This window comes from Zootermopsis nevadensis, unplaced genomic scaffold (genome assembly GCF_977971745.1).
Source record: "Zootermopsis nevadensis isolate Lab colony 2312 unplaced genomic scaffold, Znev_1.0 Znev_ptg000011l, whole genome shotgun sequence".
Classification (NCBI taxonomy): domain Eukaryota; kingdom Metazoa; phylum Arthropoda; class Insecta; order Blattodea; family Termopsidae; genus Zootermopsis; species Zootermopsis nevadensis.
Genome location: NW_028259143.1, coordinates 6,172,646 through 6,194,229, shown reverse-complemented (window position 1 = coordinate 6,194,229; position 21,584 = coordinate 6,172,646). Strand labels below are relative to the sequence as shown.

At 38.5% G+C, this 21,584-nt stretch overlaps 1 protein-coding gene across 2 annotated transcripts in view; it reads left to right on the top strand.

The window, feature by feature from the left end:
- The window catches only part of LOC110828086 (homeobox protein unc-42), a 91,832-nt gene that overhangs the window by 53,036 nt on the left and 17,212 nt on the right, over positions 1-21,584 (top strand). Inside the window, exons 4-5 of one of the 2 annotated variants that reach the window (XM_022060413.2) lie at positions 5,514-5,674; positions 7,293-7,400. In XM_022060413.2, coding sequence (XP_021916105.2) covers positions 5,514-5,674; positions 7,293-7,400 — 269 coding nt within the window. Of the gene's footprint in view, positions 1-5,495; positions 5,675-7,292; positions 7,401-21,584 lie in introns of both variants that reach the window. The other variant, XM_022060412.2, reaches the window with a different exon arrangement.

The following is a 21,584-nucleotide window of genomic DNA, read 5'->3' as shown; positions in this document are numbered from 1 at the left end:
GGGGTTAAACTACGTAAACAGGAAGTTCCACAGTTGTGCGTAGAAATTCTGACGTCTGCTTTATTCCGTATGTCCCATTATGAATATAAAATAGAACGGACTTACAAATAATGATCACGTAACTTAAGAAACTATTTTCAAACAGCTTTTCGAGATTTATCGAATCTGTGCAATCTAAAAGTTGGCGTACTTGATTTTGTCCACTTTTTTCTATAGTTAGCGATTTCCTAACCAAAATCCATGTTTAAGAGACCCGAATTATTTCCAGTTTTAATTTATTTATAGCGGAGTAATATATAAGCTGATAAAGTAGGTTTTCTATAAATAATATAAACATGAGTATTTTAAAACAGAATATTCCATTTAAAGCGCAGTCTTAACTATTACTCATTCTTCAGGGTTTTAAATTATATTATTATTGCTACATACTTTCACCTGTCAAGCTATGATTGCTTTTCCATCCATCTGTCTAAATCGAAGATTATATTCACATTAAAAATCAGCAATGTGACTTCATGGAACAGTGTCCTTAAGAAACTGATTGATATTCGCTCAGCTGGTTAAGACATTCATTTCCGTTTTCACAGGAACTTATCGTTGGGCCTAATCCGTAGCCAATTTAATCCAATTCACACTCTCATAGCGTAATAAATAGAAATACCAATAGGCCTACAATTTGTAGTTAACGCTGACGATAATGTTAAAAATAACAATTGAATACCCGTACATTTAAAATATGTAGTTTGATAGATGACAATAAGCAACATGTTTAGAAATTCTATAAATGATTTACGGAGGCTGTGTGATTTGTAAGTTGCCAAAAGGTATGTACCTTCATATAACAAGTAGTCCTTTCCAACAGCGAAGTTGAAGTTTTGTGTTTCAAGCCCTGCTACACGTACTCCGTGTCTGATGCTGGATACTGAAGATGAGCAACGCTTCATTAAGCCTTCGGCATCGGACCGTTGCAATGAAGTCTGTAGTCCAAGCTATTACAACATTCATATTTATATTTTAATGAACCAGCTCACTACATAGTCTAAACGCTTCGGATAATTTACTTTTTTATTATTTTTCTTCTTAAAAAGCCCCTTTCCAGTGCTTTACCTACATAACTCTACCACTCCACTCAATGTTAATGTATTTATACTGGCCGGGAGTCGGCGACAAACAGAATCCTCATCTAATTACATTCCTAGTTAGCTCAGACCACCTCCCCGTCGCATTTCACTTTTTATTAGCATTTAGCCTATATATGTATATACACCGCGTCTCTCTAGTCTGTGTCCCTTTCTACCTGGCTTTGCTTCAGTTCAAACCATGAAGCTATGATGTCCATAAAACGGTTTATCCACTCTGATAGAAGTGCTAGGCTGTGTGTGTGTGTGCGCACTCATACCAAAATGGCGGGAGGCAGTGGTATCTCGCCGTCTAGTGTACCAGGCACAGTATAATTGTGTTTGCATTCCGAGGTAGGGATGCCTCTCATTCATTAGTGAAAATCCTTCATTACTTGGCTTTTTGGAAAAGGGTTGGAGGGGTTGGAAGAGGGGACAGGGGAGGTAAAAAAATTGTCTGGATAAAATTTACTTGGTATTCTACTATGTACGCTGTTTAAAAAGAAGCACCGAGCAAGATTATGATAATTCATTTACGCTTCTATGTTATTTCCTCCCTTTTAGTTTGTTAAACGAAAACTGTTATATTTTTGTATACGGAAGGGCACGATACACACTGACTTCATTAGGTTTCTGTTACCCTGTAGCTCAGCTGATTCATTTTGCGGACATTTTAAAGGGACTTTTAAAAATCACTTGATATAAATAAAGTTTCAAGAAGTCGAGATTTAATGCGGTTTTTATACATACCCAACATTTTAGAAGGTTAATGGAAGTAAATTGCTTCTTATGTTCTAAAAGACGGAGACACTAACCATCACATGACGGGTTCGTCTTATACATTGTTTTATAATTTCATGGTTAAAAGTTATGTCGCATGCAAATATCAGTATTTTAACGTTACCGTAAATTAATTCATTATTGAAAATAATTTTATTACTTGAACATAACTTGAAATGCAGTCCATCTTGTACACTTGGTACTGCTTAAATTATGGTACCAGTAGAATTTATAGCAGACTTAACTGTTGTTTATTATAATATTATCTCTGCTCTGAGACAAAACGCTTCAGAGAACTTTATATGTTATTTAATTTTTCTATACGAATATATAAGTAGTCGTCTACATCGGACATTGACAACTTAATAAAAGATCGGTCATTTGTTATTTAAATTATATAACACGTAAATGGCTACTATTTTCACACGGTCTCTAACACTACATATCGGTCTATGATACCCTCACCCATTGTGTTCTGTGGTACATATGCACAGAACCCATCCTAATTAAGCTGTTGTATACGGTCGAGACAACTTCTTTGCCTCATTGTGTCTTTATTTATTTCCCAAAAATATAGAGAGGCTGTGGAATAGACAGTAACCATCGGCCAACTTTTTCATTCAGAATGTTCCCATTTTCCAACACAAAGAAAAACGTTATCCTACTTTTGAAATTACAAACGCGGGTCTTTGCAGACCTAACACAAAGGAACACAATGGTGTGGCAGAAGCATATCTGCCGAAACGTTTCTTAGCTATTAACACCGTTCTTAACAACTCTAGTCCATTAATCTCTCCGCAAAAACAGAATGTTACTATTCTAATTCCTGTTGTGATTATGCTTCTAACTTCCATTTTTGAAGGTAAATTTTTATTATTCATTTTCATTTGTGTATTTCATGAGACACGAATTGAGCAAGGATGTACAAAATTCGTAGTAATGTACGCGAGAAAATGTTAGCAAAACCTATGGCGTCTGTCCCACAATAACCGACTAGGAACTGACACCGTTTCAATTTAGCGAGAGTTTAGTTCTGTAGAAAACCAACTGCCCGGCCTAATGTGTGTAAAATACATTCGTGTGAGTTACTCCTTAAGCTTGTTATTCGTGGATATTCTGTCTGCGGTGACAACAACAATATCCTGTTAAAACCCACTGTCAGCTGCTTCTGAACAGCACGCTCCAAGGGTAAGTTTAACACATCTGCCGTTAAGAGATTAAGTCTGTCTTACCGACAATAATGGCGCTCACAGTTGTGCGAGATAAATGCTTGTGAAATACAGAGTAAATCACGTTACCAGTTCTCTTTTTTATTTCTCGTATTAAATGAACTATAGAGAAGGGATTAGAGAGTAAGATAACACATTTTATTTGCCAGTTTTGATGATGACATTTATAAGACCAAAATATAAATATAATGAAAAAGAAACATAGAAACTGTATTAGACGCTAGTAAGGAAGTTGGTTTTGGAGGAAAGACATGAAGATTTCTGTCTTCTGGGTTGTTGCGCCGTGTAGAGGTCATACTCTCTCCGTCATCAGGGCGATCAAAAATGACTGTGTTTGTTCGAGGTTTTGAAACATGACGATCAAAGCGTCCAGCAGCCCTGACATTTGAACAAGTCTTTGAGAGCTCCCCGGTGATTTCCACTAGCAGATGTGCAAGGAAAGGGTTCAGGTCACAGTCTAGTGGAGGGAGGTATTTTCAAGTACCGTTTCTTGAAGAGCGTCAGACCGTGACGAAATGTCTTTTATAGAAACATTAAAAGCTACAATAAATAAATATAAGAGTTTAACTTAATGTCAGGATCAAAGTGATGTCAAACTGCAGAGCGTGGTGTTAAAGTGTTAGAGGCCTTTCTTCGTAAGAGTCACTTGACGTGTTCGCTGGAGATAGTCATCCATCTGCCTGTCCAGCAACGTATCTGAAGAGCAGTGACATACGGCAAGGCACTCGTGTTAGATACGATGAATTTAGTTCCGGAATATATCAGCCGCCGCCGCCTCTGGTAAACTACGTCTACATTTTGCTGATACCTGAATGAAGCCTTCGGATTGTGTAAATCCAATAATTTACGAAATTCGTATATAGGTCTACTTTTTAATAGTTTAGATATAATAATATAAATAATTTAAGATTACTGTCTTCTGGTTTGCGCCATGTAGTGTGATAGAAGGTAACCGACGTTTCAGAGGTCCTTTCTGCCTCCATCATTAGTCACCTTCATGCTTGCCGCCGTGAGAACCCGGAATCTCAGATAAATAATTCAGTTTTATTATGTATATTTCCTTTAAATTTACGTTCGTAAATAAAATTCCCTCAAAATGTATGTAGCTTCATAGTCTGAAGATGGTTGCGAAACAGTTTTCTTAATGGGATAATGGGACAACAAATAATCACACTACAGCCTGAATATAAATATGTCGTTTCAAAATTATATCTCTGTGTTTCACAAAAGTTGTTACAAAAATATGTATAGTCTTTTGAAATAAAAAGTGTAGGAATTTGCAGTGGTTTTGTTTAATTGTGTTAGCTCTGGTGGCTGATAATTCGCTAACTCAGCAATACGTAGGCTTATTTCAGAAATACTATTTCCATCAAAACAAATCCTACAAATGTAACGTTCAAGGGAATTAGTTTGAAAACCTAGCTTTTGCGGTTTCAGATCCATACAACAGTGTTTTCATTGCTGGAACCGCTTTTTTCTCATATTCGTGTCATGTAGATGCCTTATTCTGCCCCTTTTTTCGGGGTGAGACACAACAATTTCTTTCTCTGGTTGTACTAGATTCGACTTCCTTGGAAGAATGAGATGAGCGGGGATGGAAGGCTTTCTTTAATTCGGTGATGAACCTTCGGGTTCCGTAAGTAAATGGAGAGCTTGGTCAGAATCGTAAAATACCTTTCCAGACTGCTCTGTAACCTGTAAGAGCCTGATATCGTAGCCTACAGTAGAGATATACAGCTTAACAGCAGCATAAACATTTTATAGACCGTCGCCATAATTTGATACAGATGCTGTACGTAAAAATGTTTATCAGTTCTTAATTAAAATCGAAGCTTAGCACTCTTCACCAAATATTAGTATTATAAAGTCAAGGGAAATGAGACGGACGGGTCATTTGGCAGTGTGGGTGAGTAGAGAAATACATAGTTTTGGGTTAAAAACTTGCTGGCGAAGAGACTATTTTGACAACCGAAGAATCGATGGACAAACAATTTGCACTGATCTTTAAAAAACAGGGTGTGAGAATGCGGACAGGTCCATTAGCGGATTCTTATCAACACGAGAAGGAATTTCTTGACCAACTTTTCTCAAGAAGGACTCTGGCACATGGGGTTTACTTAAATGAAAACGTATTTAATTTTGTGCAAACATTTTGAAGACAAAGGCAGATTTAAACTTGTCATTAAAATTCCATGTCTGAATCGCATGGTTATTAAGATGTTTCGGAACTTAAGATTTTATTGGTTACAGAATTGAATAATTTCCCACACGACAGGCATGTTGCTGCTCATTACAGAACGCCTTTGATCTGGTCCCTTGAACCCCTCGCTAATGTACCCTCGTGGTTCCTTCTTAATGCTCCTAATAGTTCTGTGTGCTATTACAGGTGCAGAAGGGGCGTTCAAGAAATTGAAACCAGAGCCACAGTCGCTGCTAGGGAGCGGGGGGCCTTCGCCCACTAGTGCTCCCCAGCACGCGGGCCACACACCAACAACAGCGTCGTGTCCGACCCCCGCCAGACGACGACACAGGACAACCTTCACTCAGGTGGGTCATTCAGACAAAAAAGTGTAACTTCTTACAGTGATGATGATAGAAGCAACCGCAAGGAGAATGTCTGGACCCAGAGGGAAGTCTGCAGAGAACTGCTTCATAACTTGTACGCTTCACCGATTGTAATTAGGATGACCGAACGTGATCGAGGAACGTAACACGCATGGGAGAGATGAGAAAATAAGGACAGATTTATAGTCGAAAAACATGAAGGGAAAAGACTACTTGGGAGACCTAGGCGCAGATGGAAATATGTTAAAATAAACCTTAAAAGAAATGCGATATGAAAGTTTTGGCTGGATTTTGACTATCTAAGCGACTATCGGCTTTTCGAAAAGGATTCTCCTCTGCGTAACTAGTTAAAATAATTGCACAGTTTGATAGTTTCAGCCGATTTTAAAACATATAAAAATATTGTGCAGAAATAAAGCAGACGGTGACGTCACATTAGTAAATGTAGGATGTGAAGCTGGTAATTCATATCAAATCTAAAACTTCTTGACGATGGTGAAGAGTCAATTGAATAAAAATTTACTTGGATATTATCCATCGTCTAGTAATAAAACGTAAAAAACGTAAAACGACGTTTCGGAGATGGGGCTCTATCTCCGTCTTCAGGTTCCTACTCAGTTGGGCCCACTAGATAGAGCTAATCCCTATCTCCCTAGGTCCGGAGATAGGGATTAGCTCTATCTAGTGGGCCCAACTGAGTAGGAACCTGAAGACGGAGATAGAGCCCCATCTCCGAAACGTCGTTTTACGTTTTTTACGTTTTATTACTAGACGATGGATAATATCCAAGTAAATTTTTATTCAACTGGTAATTCATGCTTCCTGCGCGCATTACACTGATTCTGAACAGAATACGTTTTTAGTTGTTCCTTCTTCTTCTACCTCCTTTCTTCCTTCTATGTTTCTCTTTCTCCAACACATTTTGTTGACAATTATTTCCCATTTTCTGCAGCATTATTGTTACCAAAATGAAGTGCAACACAAACAATATTAGTGGTACTGTAGCTTTATATTGGTTTTCATTATTTTGAGCAAGGGCAGCTTCTTTGTGACTTCCTTATAACGTTACATAGAAATTGGCACCTCGTTCGAACAGTGATTGGCGAGGCACACACGACAGAAACTATTTTTGAAGTATGGAAGACGCATATAAGTTTAATTCGTTATAGTTATGATCTTTCTCTTGTTTTGTATGGGTGAAACATGATTTCCTTCTTTGATGAAATAACATAAATTGTGTTTTTGTTACGAAAATTTTTGCACGTTAGTGAGAAAGTTTGAATATTAAACAATTAGATACTTAGTGACGTATACATATCACCTGATTTTATGATGGTGAAATCTAGGAGACTTCCATTGCATTCAAAATTGTGGTAGGGATCCACTTGTAAAACCTCTAATTGAATGACCCAAAAGGACATGGGATTGTAACATTGAGATGAATTGGGAGGATATGAGGTGGATGACGCTGGCTCAGGATGGCGTCGAATTGTAGGCAGGCTTCGTATTAATGGTATTGAACCCCGGGCGCTATTACAACAGCGATAGATGTCCTGTTTAATTGTATTGGCCAGTACAGAACGTTTTTGATGTGCCACAGGAACAACTGGCCGAGCTGGAGGCTGCTTTCACGAAGTCGCATTATCCGGATATCTACTGCAGAGAAGAACTGGCGAGAACGACCAAGCTCAACGAAGCTCGCATACAGGTCAGTGTATACACAGTTGAATACTAAAGAATATAATCACTGCATCTGCAAATGTTAATTTTTACGTACGAAGTCTGCCCATTCACTGTAAGTGAGTCACATTAATTGACTCATTACAGCCAAAGTTTACTTTAACAATGTTATTTTATGATACATCCGGAAGTTCTCGTATATTCTCTTAACATCTTGCAAAAAAAAAACTTATTCGTATTCCAGAAGGGAATACACCACTTTGAAGAACTAGGCATAGATGGGAGGGTCTTTGAGAATTGGAACTGGATTCATCTGGCTCAGGATAGGGACCAGTTGCGGACTCTTGTGAATACGGTAATGAACATTCAGGTTTAATAAAATGCGGGGAGTTGCTTCTCTGTGTTCTATGGAGTTATATATGACCAGCAGCGAATATAGTCTAAAGATTCCTACTTACTCATTTTCTACAGCTTTGACGCGCTAGGTTCATCCACTGGCATCTTCCGTTTCCGAATTAGTTCTGAATGTTCTAATCGTTATGATATTTTCTATAACGGGTGTGACCCAAGGTAGAAGAACGAAAGAAAAATGTAAATCCTTCATATATGAACACGAAACTCCAGTGTTTACTACACCCAGTCGTCGTTAAGTTGCTTCAACCGCCTTTATTATCAGCGCGGTCCTTTTTGAGGACATAGTATGGGTCAAGAAATTCCCCGCCTTTTGTGAAACCAAAAGATTCATTGCCGTCTTCATAAAAGCCCGCCACTGGTCTCTATTCATAACCACGTGAATCCAATCTACGCCCTCACAACTTATTACAGTTCATTTAATATTATATTATCCTACTTTGTAAGCAAATACTTTCCGTATTGTCTCTTTCGTTCAGACATTACGACTGAGATTTTAAGTCTTCGCTCTCGCTAGGCATGCTACATGGCCCACCAACTACCCTTTGATTTTATGGCCTCAATAATATTTGATGAAGAATACGAATTATGAAGCTTCTACGCATGTAATTTTATGCGTGCTTATGTTATCGGTGCGCTAGTTATTAAAATAAAAATAGTTGCTTATTTGAATGAACGATTGGCCGAACGAAAGTCTGTCATCAGCAGACGTTTCGCACAGCTATTCAGTCATACTAATTTTTTGTTGTTGTTACGAACGTATTTTCCAGTACCCTATCCCCTTTCCCAGCGTTGTAATTTAAAAAACAAAAAACAAAAGTCAATTACAGCAGTGGAACATTTTAAAACGTTCCTGTCAATTATTATTTGGCGGAGAAGAGAAATGGCTTGTGGGTTGGGTTCTGGGTGTGGTGGTGGTGGGGGGAGGTGAATTGGGGACAGTATGAATATGAATTAATAATTGGAATAAGCGTTTTCCATTGCAATAAACATATATATGGTATCTGTGCCCAGCGGGGTGAAGGGTGGGGGAGGTTGAGTGACTGACCATATATGGACATTGAATGGTCTGCGTGCCACGTTAAAAAAGCCACTCGTAGCAAAAGCCTGGTACAGTGATGGAATTTTAGCATATAAAGTTTCTCTATCATCCTTCCATTTCCATATTCATCAACATATAGTGAATATGTGTATGGTAGTGGTTAAGGGCAGTTCCCATAATGCAGACTACAAAGCTTGCAGGGTCCGGTACGTATGGAACGGAGTGGGAGAATTCGTTCGAATGCCTGTGCAGGTAGGCAACACATCCAGCTGTTATATATATATAGCTGGTCTGCCTATATACCAGGATACACGTAAAATTGAGTCGTAGTGATTATTAAATTGCTCTTATTATGCATATATTTTCCTTGCAGTCTGAAATAATTTCAAATTTGTTTTCACACATATTTCATTATTATTTTTCTATTTATTTATTTCAGTCATTTTAAATTATGCTTGCATAATACTGTATAAACCAAAAGCTGTCTTTGTAGGCTGCATCTGGTTCGTGTGCCACCGAGACACATCTAAAATAATTTAATAGTTTTCTAAGTATATTCACTATTCAGATGCATTTACTGATACCTAATACTTGTACATATGCAGTTTTATACACTCGACTGCTTTGGAATTTAATATTATTTGAATGATCATATGAAGAAGTCGTGTGATATCAGATTATGCTCTATCAGACATTGAAATTAGTCTATGTTTCGTAAGGAGTCTTTTTTATAAAGTTACAGGCTTTCACTTCAAATCTTTGACGCTGCGATAGCTGATAAGTCCCGATTGTTTGGCTGTTTGAACTTGGTCTTTCGTTCTGAATAGAACTATGAAATCTGTAGGGCGTATTTTTAGTCGTGAGAGATGATAACTTGAAATTGGATAAAATTACGTAACGAGGAATTTAATGTCGTTATGGTAATTGAATCAGAGAGGTTGCGATTACCTAGGTGTGTAGAACTTATGAGGGAAGTAGAAAGAGGACAAACGGTTTGGTAGGAAAGTCTCGTGTAAATTAGCCCATGGGAAATGAAGAGTAATATGAAACATGAATGTTGAACGAATAATATGGGGCGATATCAACTTGAGTAAACTAAACATGATTGAGTACCCTGATGTGCTACTGTGATGGTGGTGATAAGTTTATGGCGCACATCACCAGGTAGTTAATATGTTCTGTAGGATACATCGGACGTTGTATATTTTCTGTATCTGAAATCTGTTATTACTCGCCTGAAAAACTGAGCAAATCAAAAAAAAAATAGCCAGTTAAAATACAAAGACTACAATAACTTCATTACATCCTAACTCAACATCAAATTCGAATACGGTTATGCTTATCAAAATAATATAATATATAACCCGTTTTAAATTATATTTCTGTAATAGATACAAAATAAAAATCACATATAGCAGTGCTAAAGTAAATAAAATAGAGTTTAACCAAAGGTTTTGTGAATAATTCCTCACCCTCAAATTCTCCCCCTTACGTTCCCTCCTGTCTCATATATCACAGTTCTTTTTCCCTGTCTCAATTCCTTGTCCCTTATCCCACTTAATTTTATTTTCTCAGAAGACCTACAATTTCTTCATCCTCTATTCTTGTTCCTCTAAACCAATCAATCGTAGTCTATTTCTTCTTTTTTTTCATTTCCCTCTTACCCTTCTTTTTTTAAAGGTCGTTCCTTTTTGTGCTATTTCATCCTCTAATGCGTTTCTTTATCTCGTTCACTTCAGTGTTATTGAGCCGTGGTTCCTTATTGGATTTTGTATCGTTTATTCGTTTCATTTTTGTACTTCAATAACTTGAAAGCGGCCAGAATTGAACGCAGTTGAATGCAGTTTTCTTTCCAACAAACCGGACTCAAGTCTCCTCCGTTTTATGTTTTAGTTGTCGTGTATTAGAAAACCTACCGTCCCTTTGGCGATGATTCGTAAGGGATAATCAGGTGACATTTTCATTTGATGTATGATCTGAAGTTTTCACGGGCTACCAGCCGTACTGAAGACAGTACCCTGAGGACGATGACGAAGATCGCTTACGAAACGTTGGTGTCTTCGCCCTTCAACCACTTGGCACGGCTGGTAGACCGAAATGAATTTATTTTGATTTGAGTTTCACTCTTTACAAAATTTTAACACTGAATGGTCTTACCAACAACACGATGCAAATAATATACTTGAATATAAATGTGGTCTATAGGCATTCAAAACGTCGTGCTAATTGGGCCCCTTGTCACCACGGCATGGGGCGTCTTCGCCCTATGAAAGGAGGAGAAGACCCCCTGATTTGAAAGGTTCTGCGAATGTACTGTATAAACAATATCCTTTAGGGGGCAGCTACTTATTAAGGGTTTGAAACTTTTGGGGGGAAACATCACTTAAATAAATTTTACGAACTTTATTGTTCTTTCCATAGTAGGTTAAGAAAATAAATAAATTAATTTAGTAAAATTAATACGTATTTATGCGCATGATACGTTAATCCTGAGACTACTACACCGGTAACAGTCGATACGTACATGTGCTTCATTCCCTTACCAATTGCGTGTAGGCTGTTACATTTCTTAAAAGCACAGCCGTTCGCAAGACCAAAACCTTGCGAGGAACCGAGAATAGGAGAACCACTGCTAACACACTCAAAGCTTAAGTAAGTTTACTCTTTATCCACTACGCGTAAAACACATGAAAATTGCTGTCTCTCTGAGATACTGCACCTTGTAGTCTGGTAGATATTTACAGACGATTTAGAGGTAATTACTGCTTCCTGCACCATTGAGTCGTCGGTAAATATCTACCAGACTACACGGCGCAACATCTCAGAAGACAGACATCTTCATACTCGTCGCCGTTGGAACCTGGATGTCGCATGAAATACGTTTAAACATTTAAAGAATGATCCAAAAGACGTAGTGGCAATCTGGAAGCAACGAAACTGGTTAAGTCCCTCCCCCCAGCAAATATGGATCTCTTGGTACGGAAGTCACAGATTGTTTTCCGTGTGTACATAATTGAATGGGTCCGCAGTGGCCGCGCGGTCTGAGGCGTGGGCCTTGTGCCGCTTGGTCGCTGGGACCGTGGGTTCGAATCCCACTAAAGCCATGGATGTTTGTCTGCGTTTTTCTGTGTTGTGCTGTCCTGTGTACAGGTAGAGGCCTCGTCCAAGGAGTCCTACCGAATGTCTATAGATCAAGCCAACGAAAAGTTGGGACCCGCAGTGCTCAGGCACTTGAAGAACGGGTCGTTCCCAGTATCCCCAGTACATAATTTAAAAACCACAGATACATAAAATTAAATACTGTTCTTGGCCAGACTGTATACAGAAGGCAAACCGCGGTTGGCAAAGGATTCCTGTACTTAAGTGCCTTACTTATACAGAGTATATATGGCCTCTGTTCATTATTTGCTATTATTATAGTGGTCTTTAACTGTGTTATGCATTCACCCTGTTAAGACTCCAGCTAGGCAGACCTTCGCTAACTCCATTGAGTGTACATGACGTACTGTTAGTCTTGAGAGAAACAGATAGACATTATAAGACATTCGTCCACCTTTAGAGAGTTGCATGTGTTTGCCTCGGATAGTAGTCTGTAATGATATTATGCTAAGAAGCAAGGTTTGAATATCTAGGGGACTCTGAAGACTGCCAGCAGACCCTTGATTTGGTTACGACTAATGAAGCGCATTTAACGCTCGGTTGATCCCGATTAACTTATATACATGGTGGGGGGGGGGGGGGCTTGAATGGGGCAGGTAGTGGCTGTTATATCTCACTGATATAATTCCATAATTCTCTGCTTCTCTCTCTGTGGCAACGATTCTGATTTCTGCTGCTTGTTGAGATTGTTAGTTTCTGGGTGTAACTGTTCTTTGTTGTTGAAAGACCTAGGCATAGATGGGAGAATAATATTGAAGTAGATCTTAAAAATAAGATATGAGAATGCAGAATAGGTTTATCTTGTTCTTGGTAGGGATATCGGGTTCATATGAAGACGGGTTTATTTTAAAGAAGAGGGAAATTCTTTGACCAGCTGAGCGATTGTTAACTTCTAAAGATGGACTCTGCTTCATGGAGTTAGTTTAGTTAGTGGTGGATCTGGTAGCATTGAGGTATGCTCTGGTCTTCCTACAGAATACATCGTTTTGAGACTGGGCGAAGCCAGTTGTGATTTGTTTGCAAAGGCTTGCAACTTACCTTGTCTCTAATAAAGCCGTATTTCGGATTACTATTTAACCTGTATATTTTATATGACTGCAGTCAGCTTCATCTTCGATATTATCGCCATCTAAAAATGTGGGCTCTTGATCTCGCCTTTTTCCTTTCGGATAGACGCCATGATAGTTAAGGGAACCTTTGCTCTACACCCATCTATCGCCGCCCAAAGATGTATCGCAATAACTTTGACCAAGCAGCTGGTTATCACATCCTCGGTTCTAAGTTAGAAGATTTCGTCTTTGGTCCGGAACTTGATAGTCTCGGAGTAAAGGCAGTTTACATTTTATGCATTAGAATCTAACTTCTTAATCTAAGCCAGTTTATCCTCTTGGCATCTTGTGTTCTGTCAGTATCTTACAGAATGAATAATCGTATGTGAAAAGTGATATTTTGGACATTATCCATCGTCTATATTTCAATAAAATTACAGCGATCCGGTCTTCATACAAAAGAACCCTAGTTTTTGGACCTCCTGGTTGAGGTCTGAGGCTAGCTCAATCACGGGGGCCAACCGTTAGGGTTTCTGTCCTTATCTTTTCCACCGGAAGACAGAAGAAGATCCGGTTTTAGAAACGGTGTAATTTTATTGAAATACAGACGATCGAAAAGGTCCGAAATACGACTTTTTACATATTTTAAGACACCATCGTCACAAACCTTCAAACATCAGTAACAATCGTATCCTAAACGTCCTATAGTCATCGTGCTGTGGATTTTGTAGACAGAATTTCTCTGAAATGCAGTTTTACAGTACCAGTTGCAGTGCCCCATATTCTTTTATTAAGCCTAGATCATTAGATCAGAAGAGGAGTTCTGTGTATCTCTGTTCTTCTTTACTCCGCTGTGACACAACATCGCTGGCTGCCGAGGGTGAGTTGTATATGTGAGTCAGCTCTCACACGCTTGGCTTGGGGGTGAGATGAGGGTTGTAGCTGTAGTAGTTGTTGTAGGGGTTGAGGAAAGACTTGGAGACTGGGTGACATCTAGGAATACGACAGTTGGTTGTGGAGGAGGAGGGGTACGTCTGTAATGAGGGGCTAATTCAATCAGAGACTCCGTGAACAACTGGAGGAGGTTGGAGGGTGAGGAATGTTTCACGGTGCCGTAGGGGATGGTGAGGCTGAGAGGGTTGTGGGGGGGGGGGGGGGTAAAATGCCAGGTTTGTCGCGGCCTGTTGCTGCAGAGGATGATGTCAGTAGGAGAAACTGATGATGGAGGAGTGGAGAGGAGAGGAGAGAAAAGAAATGAAATTGAAGAGAAGAGTGCACGCAGAGGAAGTTATAAAGAAAAATAACAGAAATAATAATACTGAAAGCGACAGACCGGATGTAGAAAGTAAACATGAACATAAGTTAGCTTTTGCAAATGCATTTTAAGATCTTCACCTAAGTAGATGAATGTGTTAATGTTGTAGCCTGACTCGTGGCTCAACATCCGTCTGACCCGTGAAGCATAATTCAGTTTGTGCGAAATTATGGCAAAAGACCGCATCTACCGCAGCTTTCCGTATTGACACTGTTTTGAACAAGGCTTGCGTGTTATCAGAAAATCCCTTTTAAAGCTACGTTGATCGAATTGCTATGCGTTTCTAGGATCTTAATATGGCAAATCATAGTAAGTACTTTTTTATATTCCAGTCTTAGCGTTTCTGATCGATTAATTACATACTTTTAGGCTTATATATAAATAGATATGCGCTGCATGGGTTTATAGGAAGATCCTCGGTCACAAAAAACTGACACCAATTTGTTTTAAATTAGTAATAAGCGTATTATTTGAATTCTGAAGCTAGGCGGTGGGTCAGGACTGCTTATAATTTGACAGTGGAAGTATATTTAGACAGATTATTGGTGTTATGGAGGTTAGGGTGAATTAGAAATTCAAAATAGTAATAAATGACAATAAAGCGTACTGTTTTTCAAAATAATCAGTTGATGTGGCGATAATACTCGTGACTTTTATTAGAGAGGCGTCCATTCCGAATCTCAATCAGATTACCAAGTATTGTTTGTAGTCTAATCCTTGTAGTTCTTTCTTTATTAGATAATTAAGTAACATTGTTAGAGATGGTTCTGTGCTTGGGGTTTGAGGAAATATTATAAGCAGCTTCGAAATAAGATCTAAAGAGTAGACTCAATTTTGGCATTGCTTTCTACTATTCAGCTCAGAATTTTTGTCTAAATTGTAAGGATTAAAATATGTAATCTCTGTTCTGTCATTTGTCTGTGAAATTGGTGTTCAACCCGATGGAACAATGAATTGTCAAGAAAGACTTCGGGACAGCTAAGAGCGGGACTCGAGGCAGGGATATTCCGAGCAAGTTGGCCGTAATTTTGGAGCCAACTCACAGTTGTATACTCGTAAATAGACCCTGTTCCGCTTCGATAGGCCCTATTAATGTTCTAATCAATGCCGGTCTACCCTGGAGATTCCAGCGAGCTCCCTGAATTTTTAAGACGTATTTGGGAGTGTAAATAATACTACAGGATGTATTTAATTTCAATTATGTAAATCAGCAATTTCTGTTTCTTTTCAATTTGCATGTATTTTCCATTGAAATGAATAGACTCATATACAGTTGTACAGACTACATAGAATGGAGTTTTGCTCTAAATGTGCAAAATAAAAGCACATTGCGTCGGTTTGGCTGGCGGAACGCATAATACACCTCACAACCATTTGAGACTTGATAAAACATCGTGTTAATGGCATCTAAAAGTTGTCGGGAAAGTTGATTCATTCTTACTCAGTGTAACATCCACTTTGAGATTTATTTATTTTTTTAATTTGTAGACTCTGTCATTTGTAACACAAGTAACTAGCTAACGCACTACATGGACCAGATTCTTTGAGAAGTTAATATCCGCTTAGATAAGAAATTTTCCATCTTTTAGACTACCTGAAATATCTTTCGTGATTATGATGGCTGATGGAATGTGAATGTGATGACGTGTTGCAAATTAATTTACGTGTACTAGGAATTACAGTGAATTATACAAGTTCTCATTTTTATGATCCCTAATATACGCCACTCTAACGACCCTAAGAGCTAAACCGACATACCTTACGAAGAAATTCAACTACACATTTCCATAGCAACGTCTGACTTCTGACTCTGATAAGGAAAATATAGTCGGCCCTGTCTTTAAGTATAATGCCATGATAATTTATTGAGGAGAGCAGGTATATCTCCGCACATTCTTAATGTCATCAATAGATGGAAGTGAGTGGTCATTTTCATTTCTCGACCATTTTACCATTTAACAGGAGGCAGGGTGACCTCCAAAGCCGGTCTGGGCATGGTTGCGAATCGAATACCCATCTCTCAGACTGCAAACCAATCTCTGTACTGGCTGAGATGTCGTAACTTTGTGTAACTTCTGATAATAATATAAACTCCAGTCTCTTCACACATTGTGCTTTCCGATTGTCTATAAGACATTTCCCCCTGCTGTCATAATTTCGACATTTACTATTTCTTTGGGCTGTCTTTTCTTACTCGTTACATGATGCACGAAAGAAAATCAATCCCAAACCGAAACCATCTTGTGAGCATTCTCCTATATGAGAGATGCCAGAATCATCTTCAATCTACCACAGAAATCATTATGATGAAATAGCCTTGGGGTTCCATATTCACACTGTATTCTGTTTTAGTCTCAGAGGAAGGTAAGAGGGAAAGGCTTTTCTATATCCTACAGAGACATTTTACCCACCAAAAACCCAACCACCCTCTTCTCTTCAAACTTCTCTGTCGTCTCACCCTTAGCGTCTCACTCTCTCCCATTATTCCTAAGCTTTCGTACGTACGGTAAATCTAATTTGCGTATGCTGAAAGCCTTCTCCAGAACCCCACCCCCTTTTACCGTCATTTCTGTTGTGTGTGTGTGTGTGTGCATGTATACCCCACCTCCTGAACCCCTCCCACATACATGCATTCATACATACATACATGCATACCGTGTTTCTAGGGTTCTAGAACTATGTACGTCCACGTAGGAGGAAACGAGGAACACCGAAAGCTCGCAGAAACCTCGTATAAAACGATAACAGAAGGAAGATGTAGCACAAGCCAGTAAGATGAAGATGATAATATAATGGAAGAGAGAGACAGAAAAGAGAAGACAATTTATGATGAACATTAGTATAAGCCTACAACACCCACTAACACTACTACCTTACTTTGAAGCGTTTTATACTGTCTACCGTACCAATATCTGAAGAGTTGCGAGGAAAAATGACATATTGCGCAGTTTTACTGTCCAGACAAAGATGTCTGCTGGTCATTAAAATACAGTCGTAAAGCAACTGTGAACGGAGATATTGAGTAACCTTTTTTATCAGTATAAACATTAACAAAAACGAATTCAATTTATACTTCCCGCAAACCATTTAACTTTTAAATCTGGTAATAAACTAAAGTACATGTAGTAGAAACCCTGAGAAGCTAATAGTCGCTCAGATAATCAATAAATTTCCCGTCTTTTATGCAACCCCAAGGTTCATTATCGTGTCAAAAAGACCGCCACTGAGCTACTTGATACCAGTCCGCACTTTCACGCTGTTACTTTGTATTCATTTTAATTTTATCATCCTATCTACGACTTGGTGTCCGGAGTAATCACTTCACTTCAGGTTACTGGTCCAAAATTATGTATGTATTTCTCACTTCCGTCTCGCTTATTATCCTCAATTTGATGACGCTAATATTTAGTGAAATGTGCACATTACAAAACTCCTCACTCACTCTCGTATTCTTCTTTAGGCTCAAATGTTCTTCATAAATAATTTGTTCTCAAACAGCTTCAAGCTCTTCTTCCGCCAAAGTGGTTATCAGAATAATTCATACAGTATATTCCTTAACACGCACTTGTTCCCATTTTCTTCGGAGACACAGTATGTCGCGATATGAAAGCCGTAATCAACATGGCGACAGCGCGCAGCTACTTCACCCAGCTTGATGTTAAAATAATAAAACTTGCATGCTCTTGAGTTTTATATATGTAACAAAAAGTCTGGTTGGGAGGCAGAGGTGGCTTTTATGATAAGAGTTGATGATATTCTACAGGAGACTTTGAAAACAAAATCACTTTACTTTTTGTGAGTGCACAATAGTAGGCAATCTTAAACTTTGGAAATACTTGACTGTTACTTGCAGGAAAAAGATTATATTACTGAATATTTTTGACGGGTGAAATTGTTTCTACTGCAAGTAATTGTAAAATTTCTGAAAGTTTTATAATTGATGGAATTAATTTACTGTTGATTTCTCTTTCACGTGTTCATACAACATACCCAATTTATTAAAATTAAACCATGCTATTTTTATGACTATACAACTACGTAAGAGAGATATTGTAGTGCAATATTATATATTTTTTGTCGTGATATTGATTGCCAAATACTTGGCTCAAGAAACAAAGAAATTAGAAAAAAACTTGCTAAAACTTTATAATCATAGGGGGCATATGACTAATTCTGTCGTGCCCTACAAGTTTCGGGTTCGAGTCTTGGCAGAAGAAGGGAGAGTTTTCTCGTTGTTTTCCTAAGTCAATCCAAGAAAATGACAGATTAGTAATTTAAAAGATGCCATGACCGATTCCGTCCACGTGTCTCACACATTTTCATTCACAATTGGACATTATAATTATGAACTTATAAAGATGAAATTGTCCTTCTGTTTAATCGCAACGCCATGAAGGCGTGTAGGTGGAGCTGACATTCTGCGCGATCGCTAGAATTTGACGTTTGTGAATGGCCCAAGTCATGTTTTCTAGGGTCCGATGGCCTATGGCATGGGCGGGATGTCTCTCTGGGTGACGGCGTCATCATCGAGAATTTCCACACGTGGGTAGCACGGCTGGCTGGAGAATCCGTACACGGAATTCTCCGGCTGGGGATTCCCCACTCGGGTATTTCCAAATCTGTCATTTTCTCGTGCTGACACGTATGTAGGTCTTGTCAACCGAAATATTAATTTGTCAACAAATTCAATGAAATTGCGTTGAGTCGATCTCGAATTGTTACATTCGCACGTGCTGACGGACTGGGCAGCTTTCATAGACGCTTCGCAGAGTTACTGACGCGCCTAAAATGTGGCCTAGAGTATTTTTGCCTATATAAGGTTACCGTTTCATCGCTGTGACCATCTCAACACCGATCAGAACAGCGTGTTACAGCTTTTGTATTGAATTAAGTTGCAGTCATCCAGAATTTTGAAATAGTGAGATGAAGAAACAATGACACGGGTATTTAACCAAGCCAGCTGAAGCTCAACAAGATGGCCTGTTACTCTTTAAAGATCAATAAATAAACTTCCTTTGAGATCACTCAGTTTGGCATTCCAGTTGTCTTCTGTTCTGTTTATCTGGTCCAAAGAAAAACAAATATGTGCCACGATTAATCGTTATGCTTTATTTAGTCTGATATCGATACTGCAACCCTATATTTCTCGAAACTAACAAGCATAATGCATTTCCGCCATCTTGTTTACACAGAGGTCAATACAGTTAGACACCCTATGGAGATGCGCGCGACGTCGACCTTTGGAAGAACCGTAAAGCCGAGTTGACGTGATAGCGGTACGACTGTCTGTCTGTTCCACGGATAAATCCTCTATAATTATGTCAATGGCGACCATCCACGAAGTGCAATGAACACAGGTTTGTTTATTGCATCCGATGTTGGCTAAAGTATGTCAATTTATAACGGCATTGCAGTAATAATTTTCTAATTTCTCATAATCCATGTCTGATAAACACATTTTTAATTTCCTAATTTTTCCACGACTTTTTTTTTATTGTTTTACGTATTTTAAATTGAATCTTGTGCTCTTGTAACACTTGAGTGGACTTCGTATCCTGTTCTTACGATTACCACCTGATAATTTGCGAAGACAAATTCTCTTAGGGCCTGTGGTTAGTTAATAACAACATTTATGCTTCATGAATCATTTTGTCCAGGTTGCAATGATATGTTAAAACAGTAAGTTTAATACGACATGCTTCACAAAATCCTGTTTGCTTTCAGAAAAACAATCAGAAAACTGTTACTTTTCATGGAATTAAGTTGTTCTACGAAGTTATTTTTACATTTTTGGTAACTTCAATGTGGTATTATGAACAGAGATTTGTCTGGCTTCGAAAATACCTTCATTATAAATTCCAATCATCCAAGATGTTACATTGTAAGTATGATAAAGACACTTAATGTAATTTCAGAGTTATTGCAGTTACTTTTATAATATAAATCAGTCAATAATTTGGCTACTAGATATGTCGGAAAGCAACGTTTGAAAATATAAATGCCAGCGTAGCAAAGTGTTACTGTAGGGATGAAAAAAGGCTGCAGCGCCATTACATCGCTGCTTTTGCAACTAAATAACTTGTAACAAAACAACAACAAAAAACATTGCTCCACCCCTTATCATAAAAACGTAGCTGGCGCTATCCTATCCAGCCAGCAAGCAGTGGACGGGTTGTAACAACCCTTAGGACATAGGCAATAAAACTAACCCTTCTCTCTCCCTCTTTGCAGTAGCCTACATAACGTAAGTTCTCCTGCCCTTGCCTCCTTTCCTCCCCCGCTCCCCCGCTGTCATCTATGTTGTCATCTTCTCGTTAAAAAGTGATAATTGAAAATGGTGGGTCGCACTACGAGCAAAATGAGACTCACAGGGTGTCCAGTCAACGGTTCGTATGACCCATGCGGCCATACCCATCAGTTATAGCAATGTCGCGCAAGCTTTTTACACAGGCGACATCCCCTGATTTGTCCAAGACATGAGGGCACACCACAAAATTTCGCTTTACACAAACGGGATACGACGTTGTGCAGGTGTATCACACATAAATCCTTGTCCTATAAGAATCCAGGCTTAAGAAAACAAAACATAGCTCATGTTGAATAAAACTATTGATGATGAACCTGTGTTCGTATTACGAATTCTAGTCACGAAAGATGATATTTTTCTATAATTATTTACACTTTCTTACAAAAATTTGCAGCACAATGACTTATAGGCTATATAATATAAAAGCTGTATTGTGAAAGATTGTTCCACGGAAATTATACAAGACAGCAATGTAAGATAACAAAGTTCCTGGCATTCAAAGGGCAGTCACCAATAAGAATCAAAAAAGTGTTGCACGATGAACCAATGGAACGCGTTAGCTTTATTGATACCTAGAATGTAATATAATATAATAAATTTTAAAAAATGTCAACTATCTTAATTTGAAATTGAACAACCTGCAATAGAATGCGGCACTGTTAAGGAAACTTTCTATGGAAAGGTAAGAGCAGAGACTAGTTTAAAGTTTTTTATATAAAATAATGACTGTGCTTACATTTGTGTTAGGATCATATTATTGAAGTGTAGACATACAACAAATGAGGCGGAGTGAAACAGCTAAAACGAGGTTCCTAAGGGATGTTGCGGTTTACAGAAGAAATGGTCTTTATACACCAAACAACACCTGAATAATTACATTTTTCACGTCATAAGTTAAGTGGTTCCTGCCCAATGAATTGATTCTATCA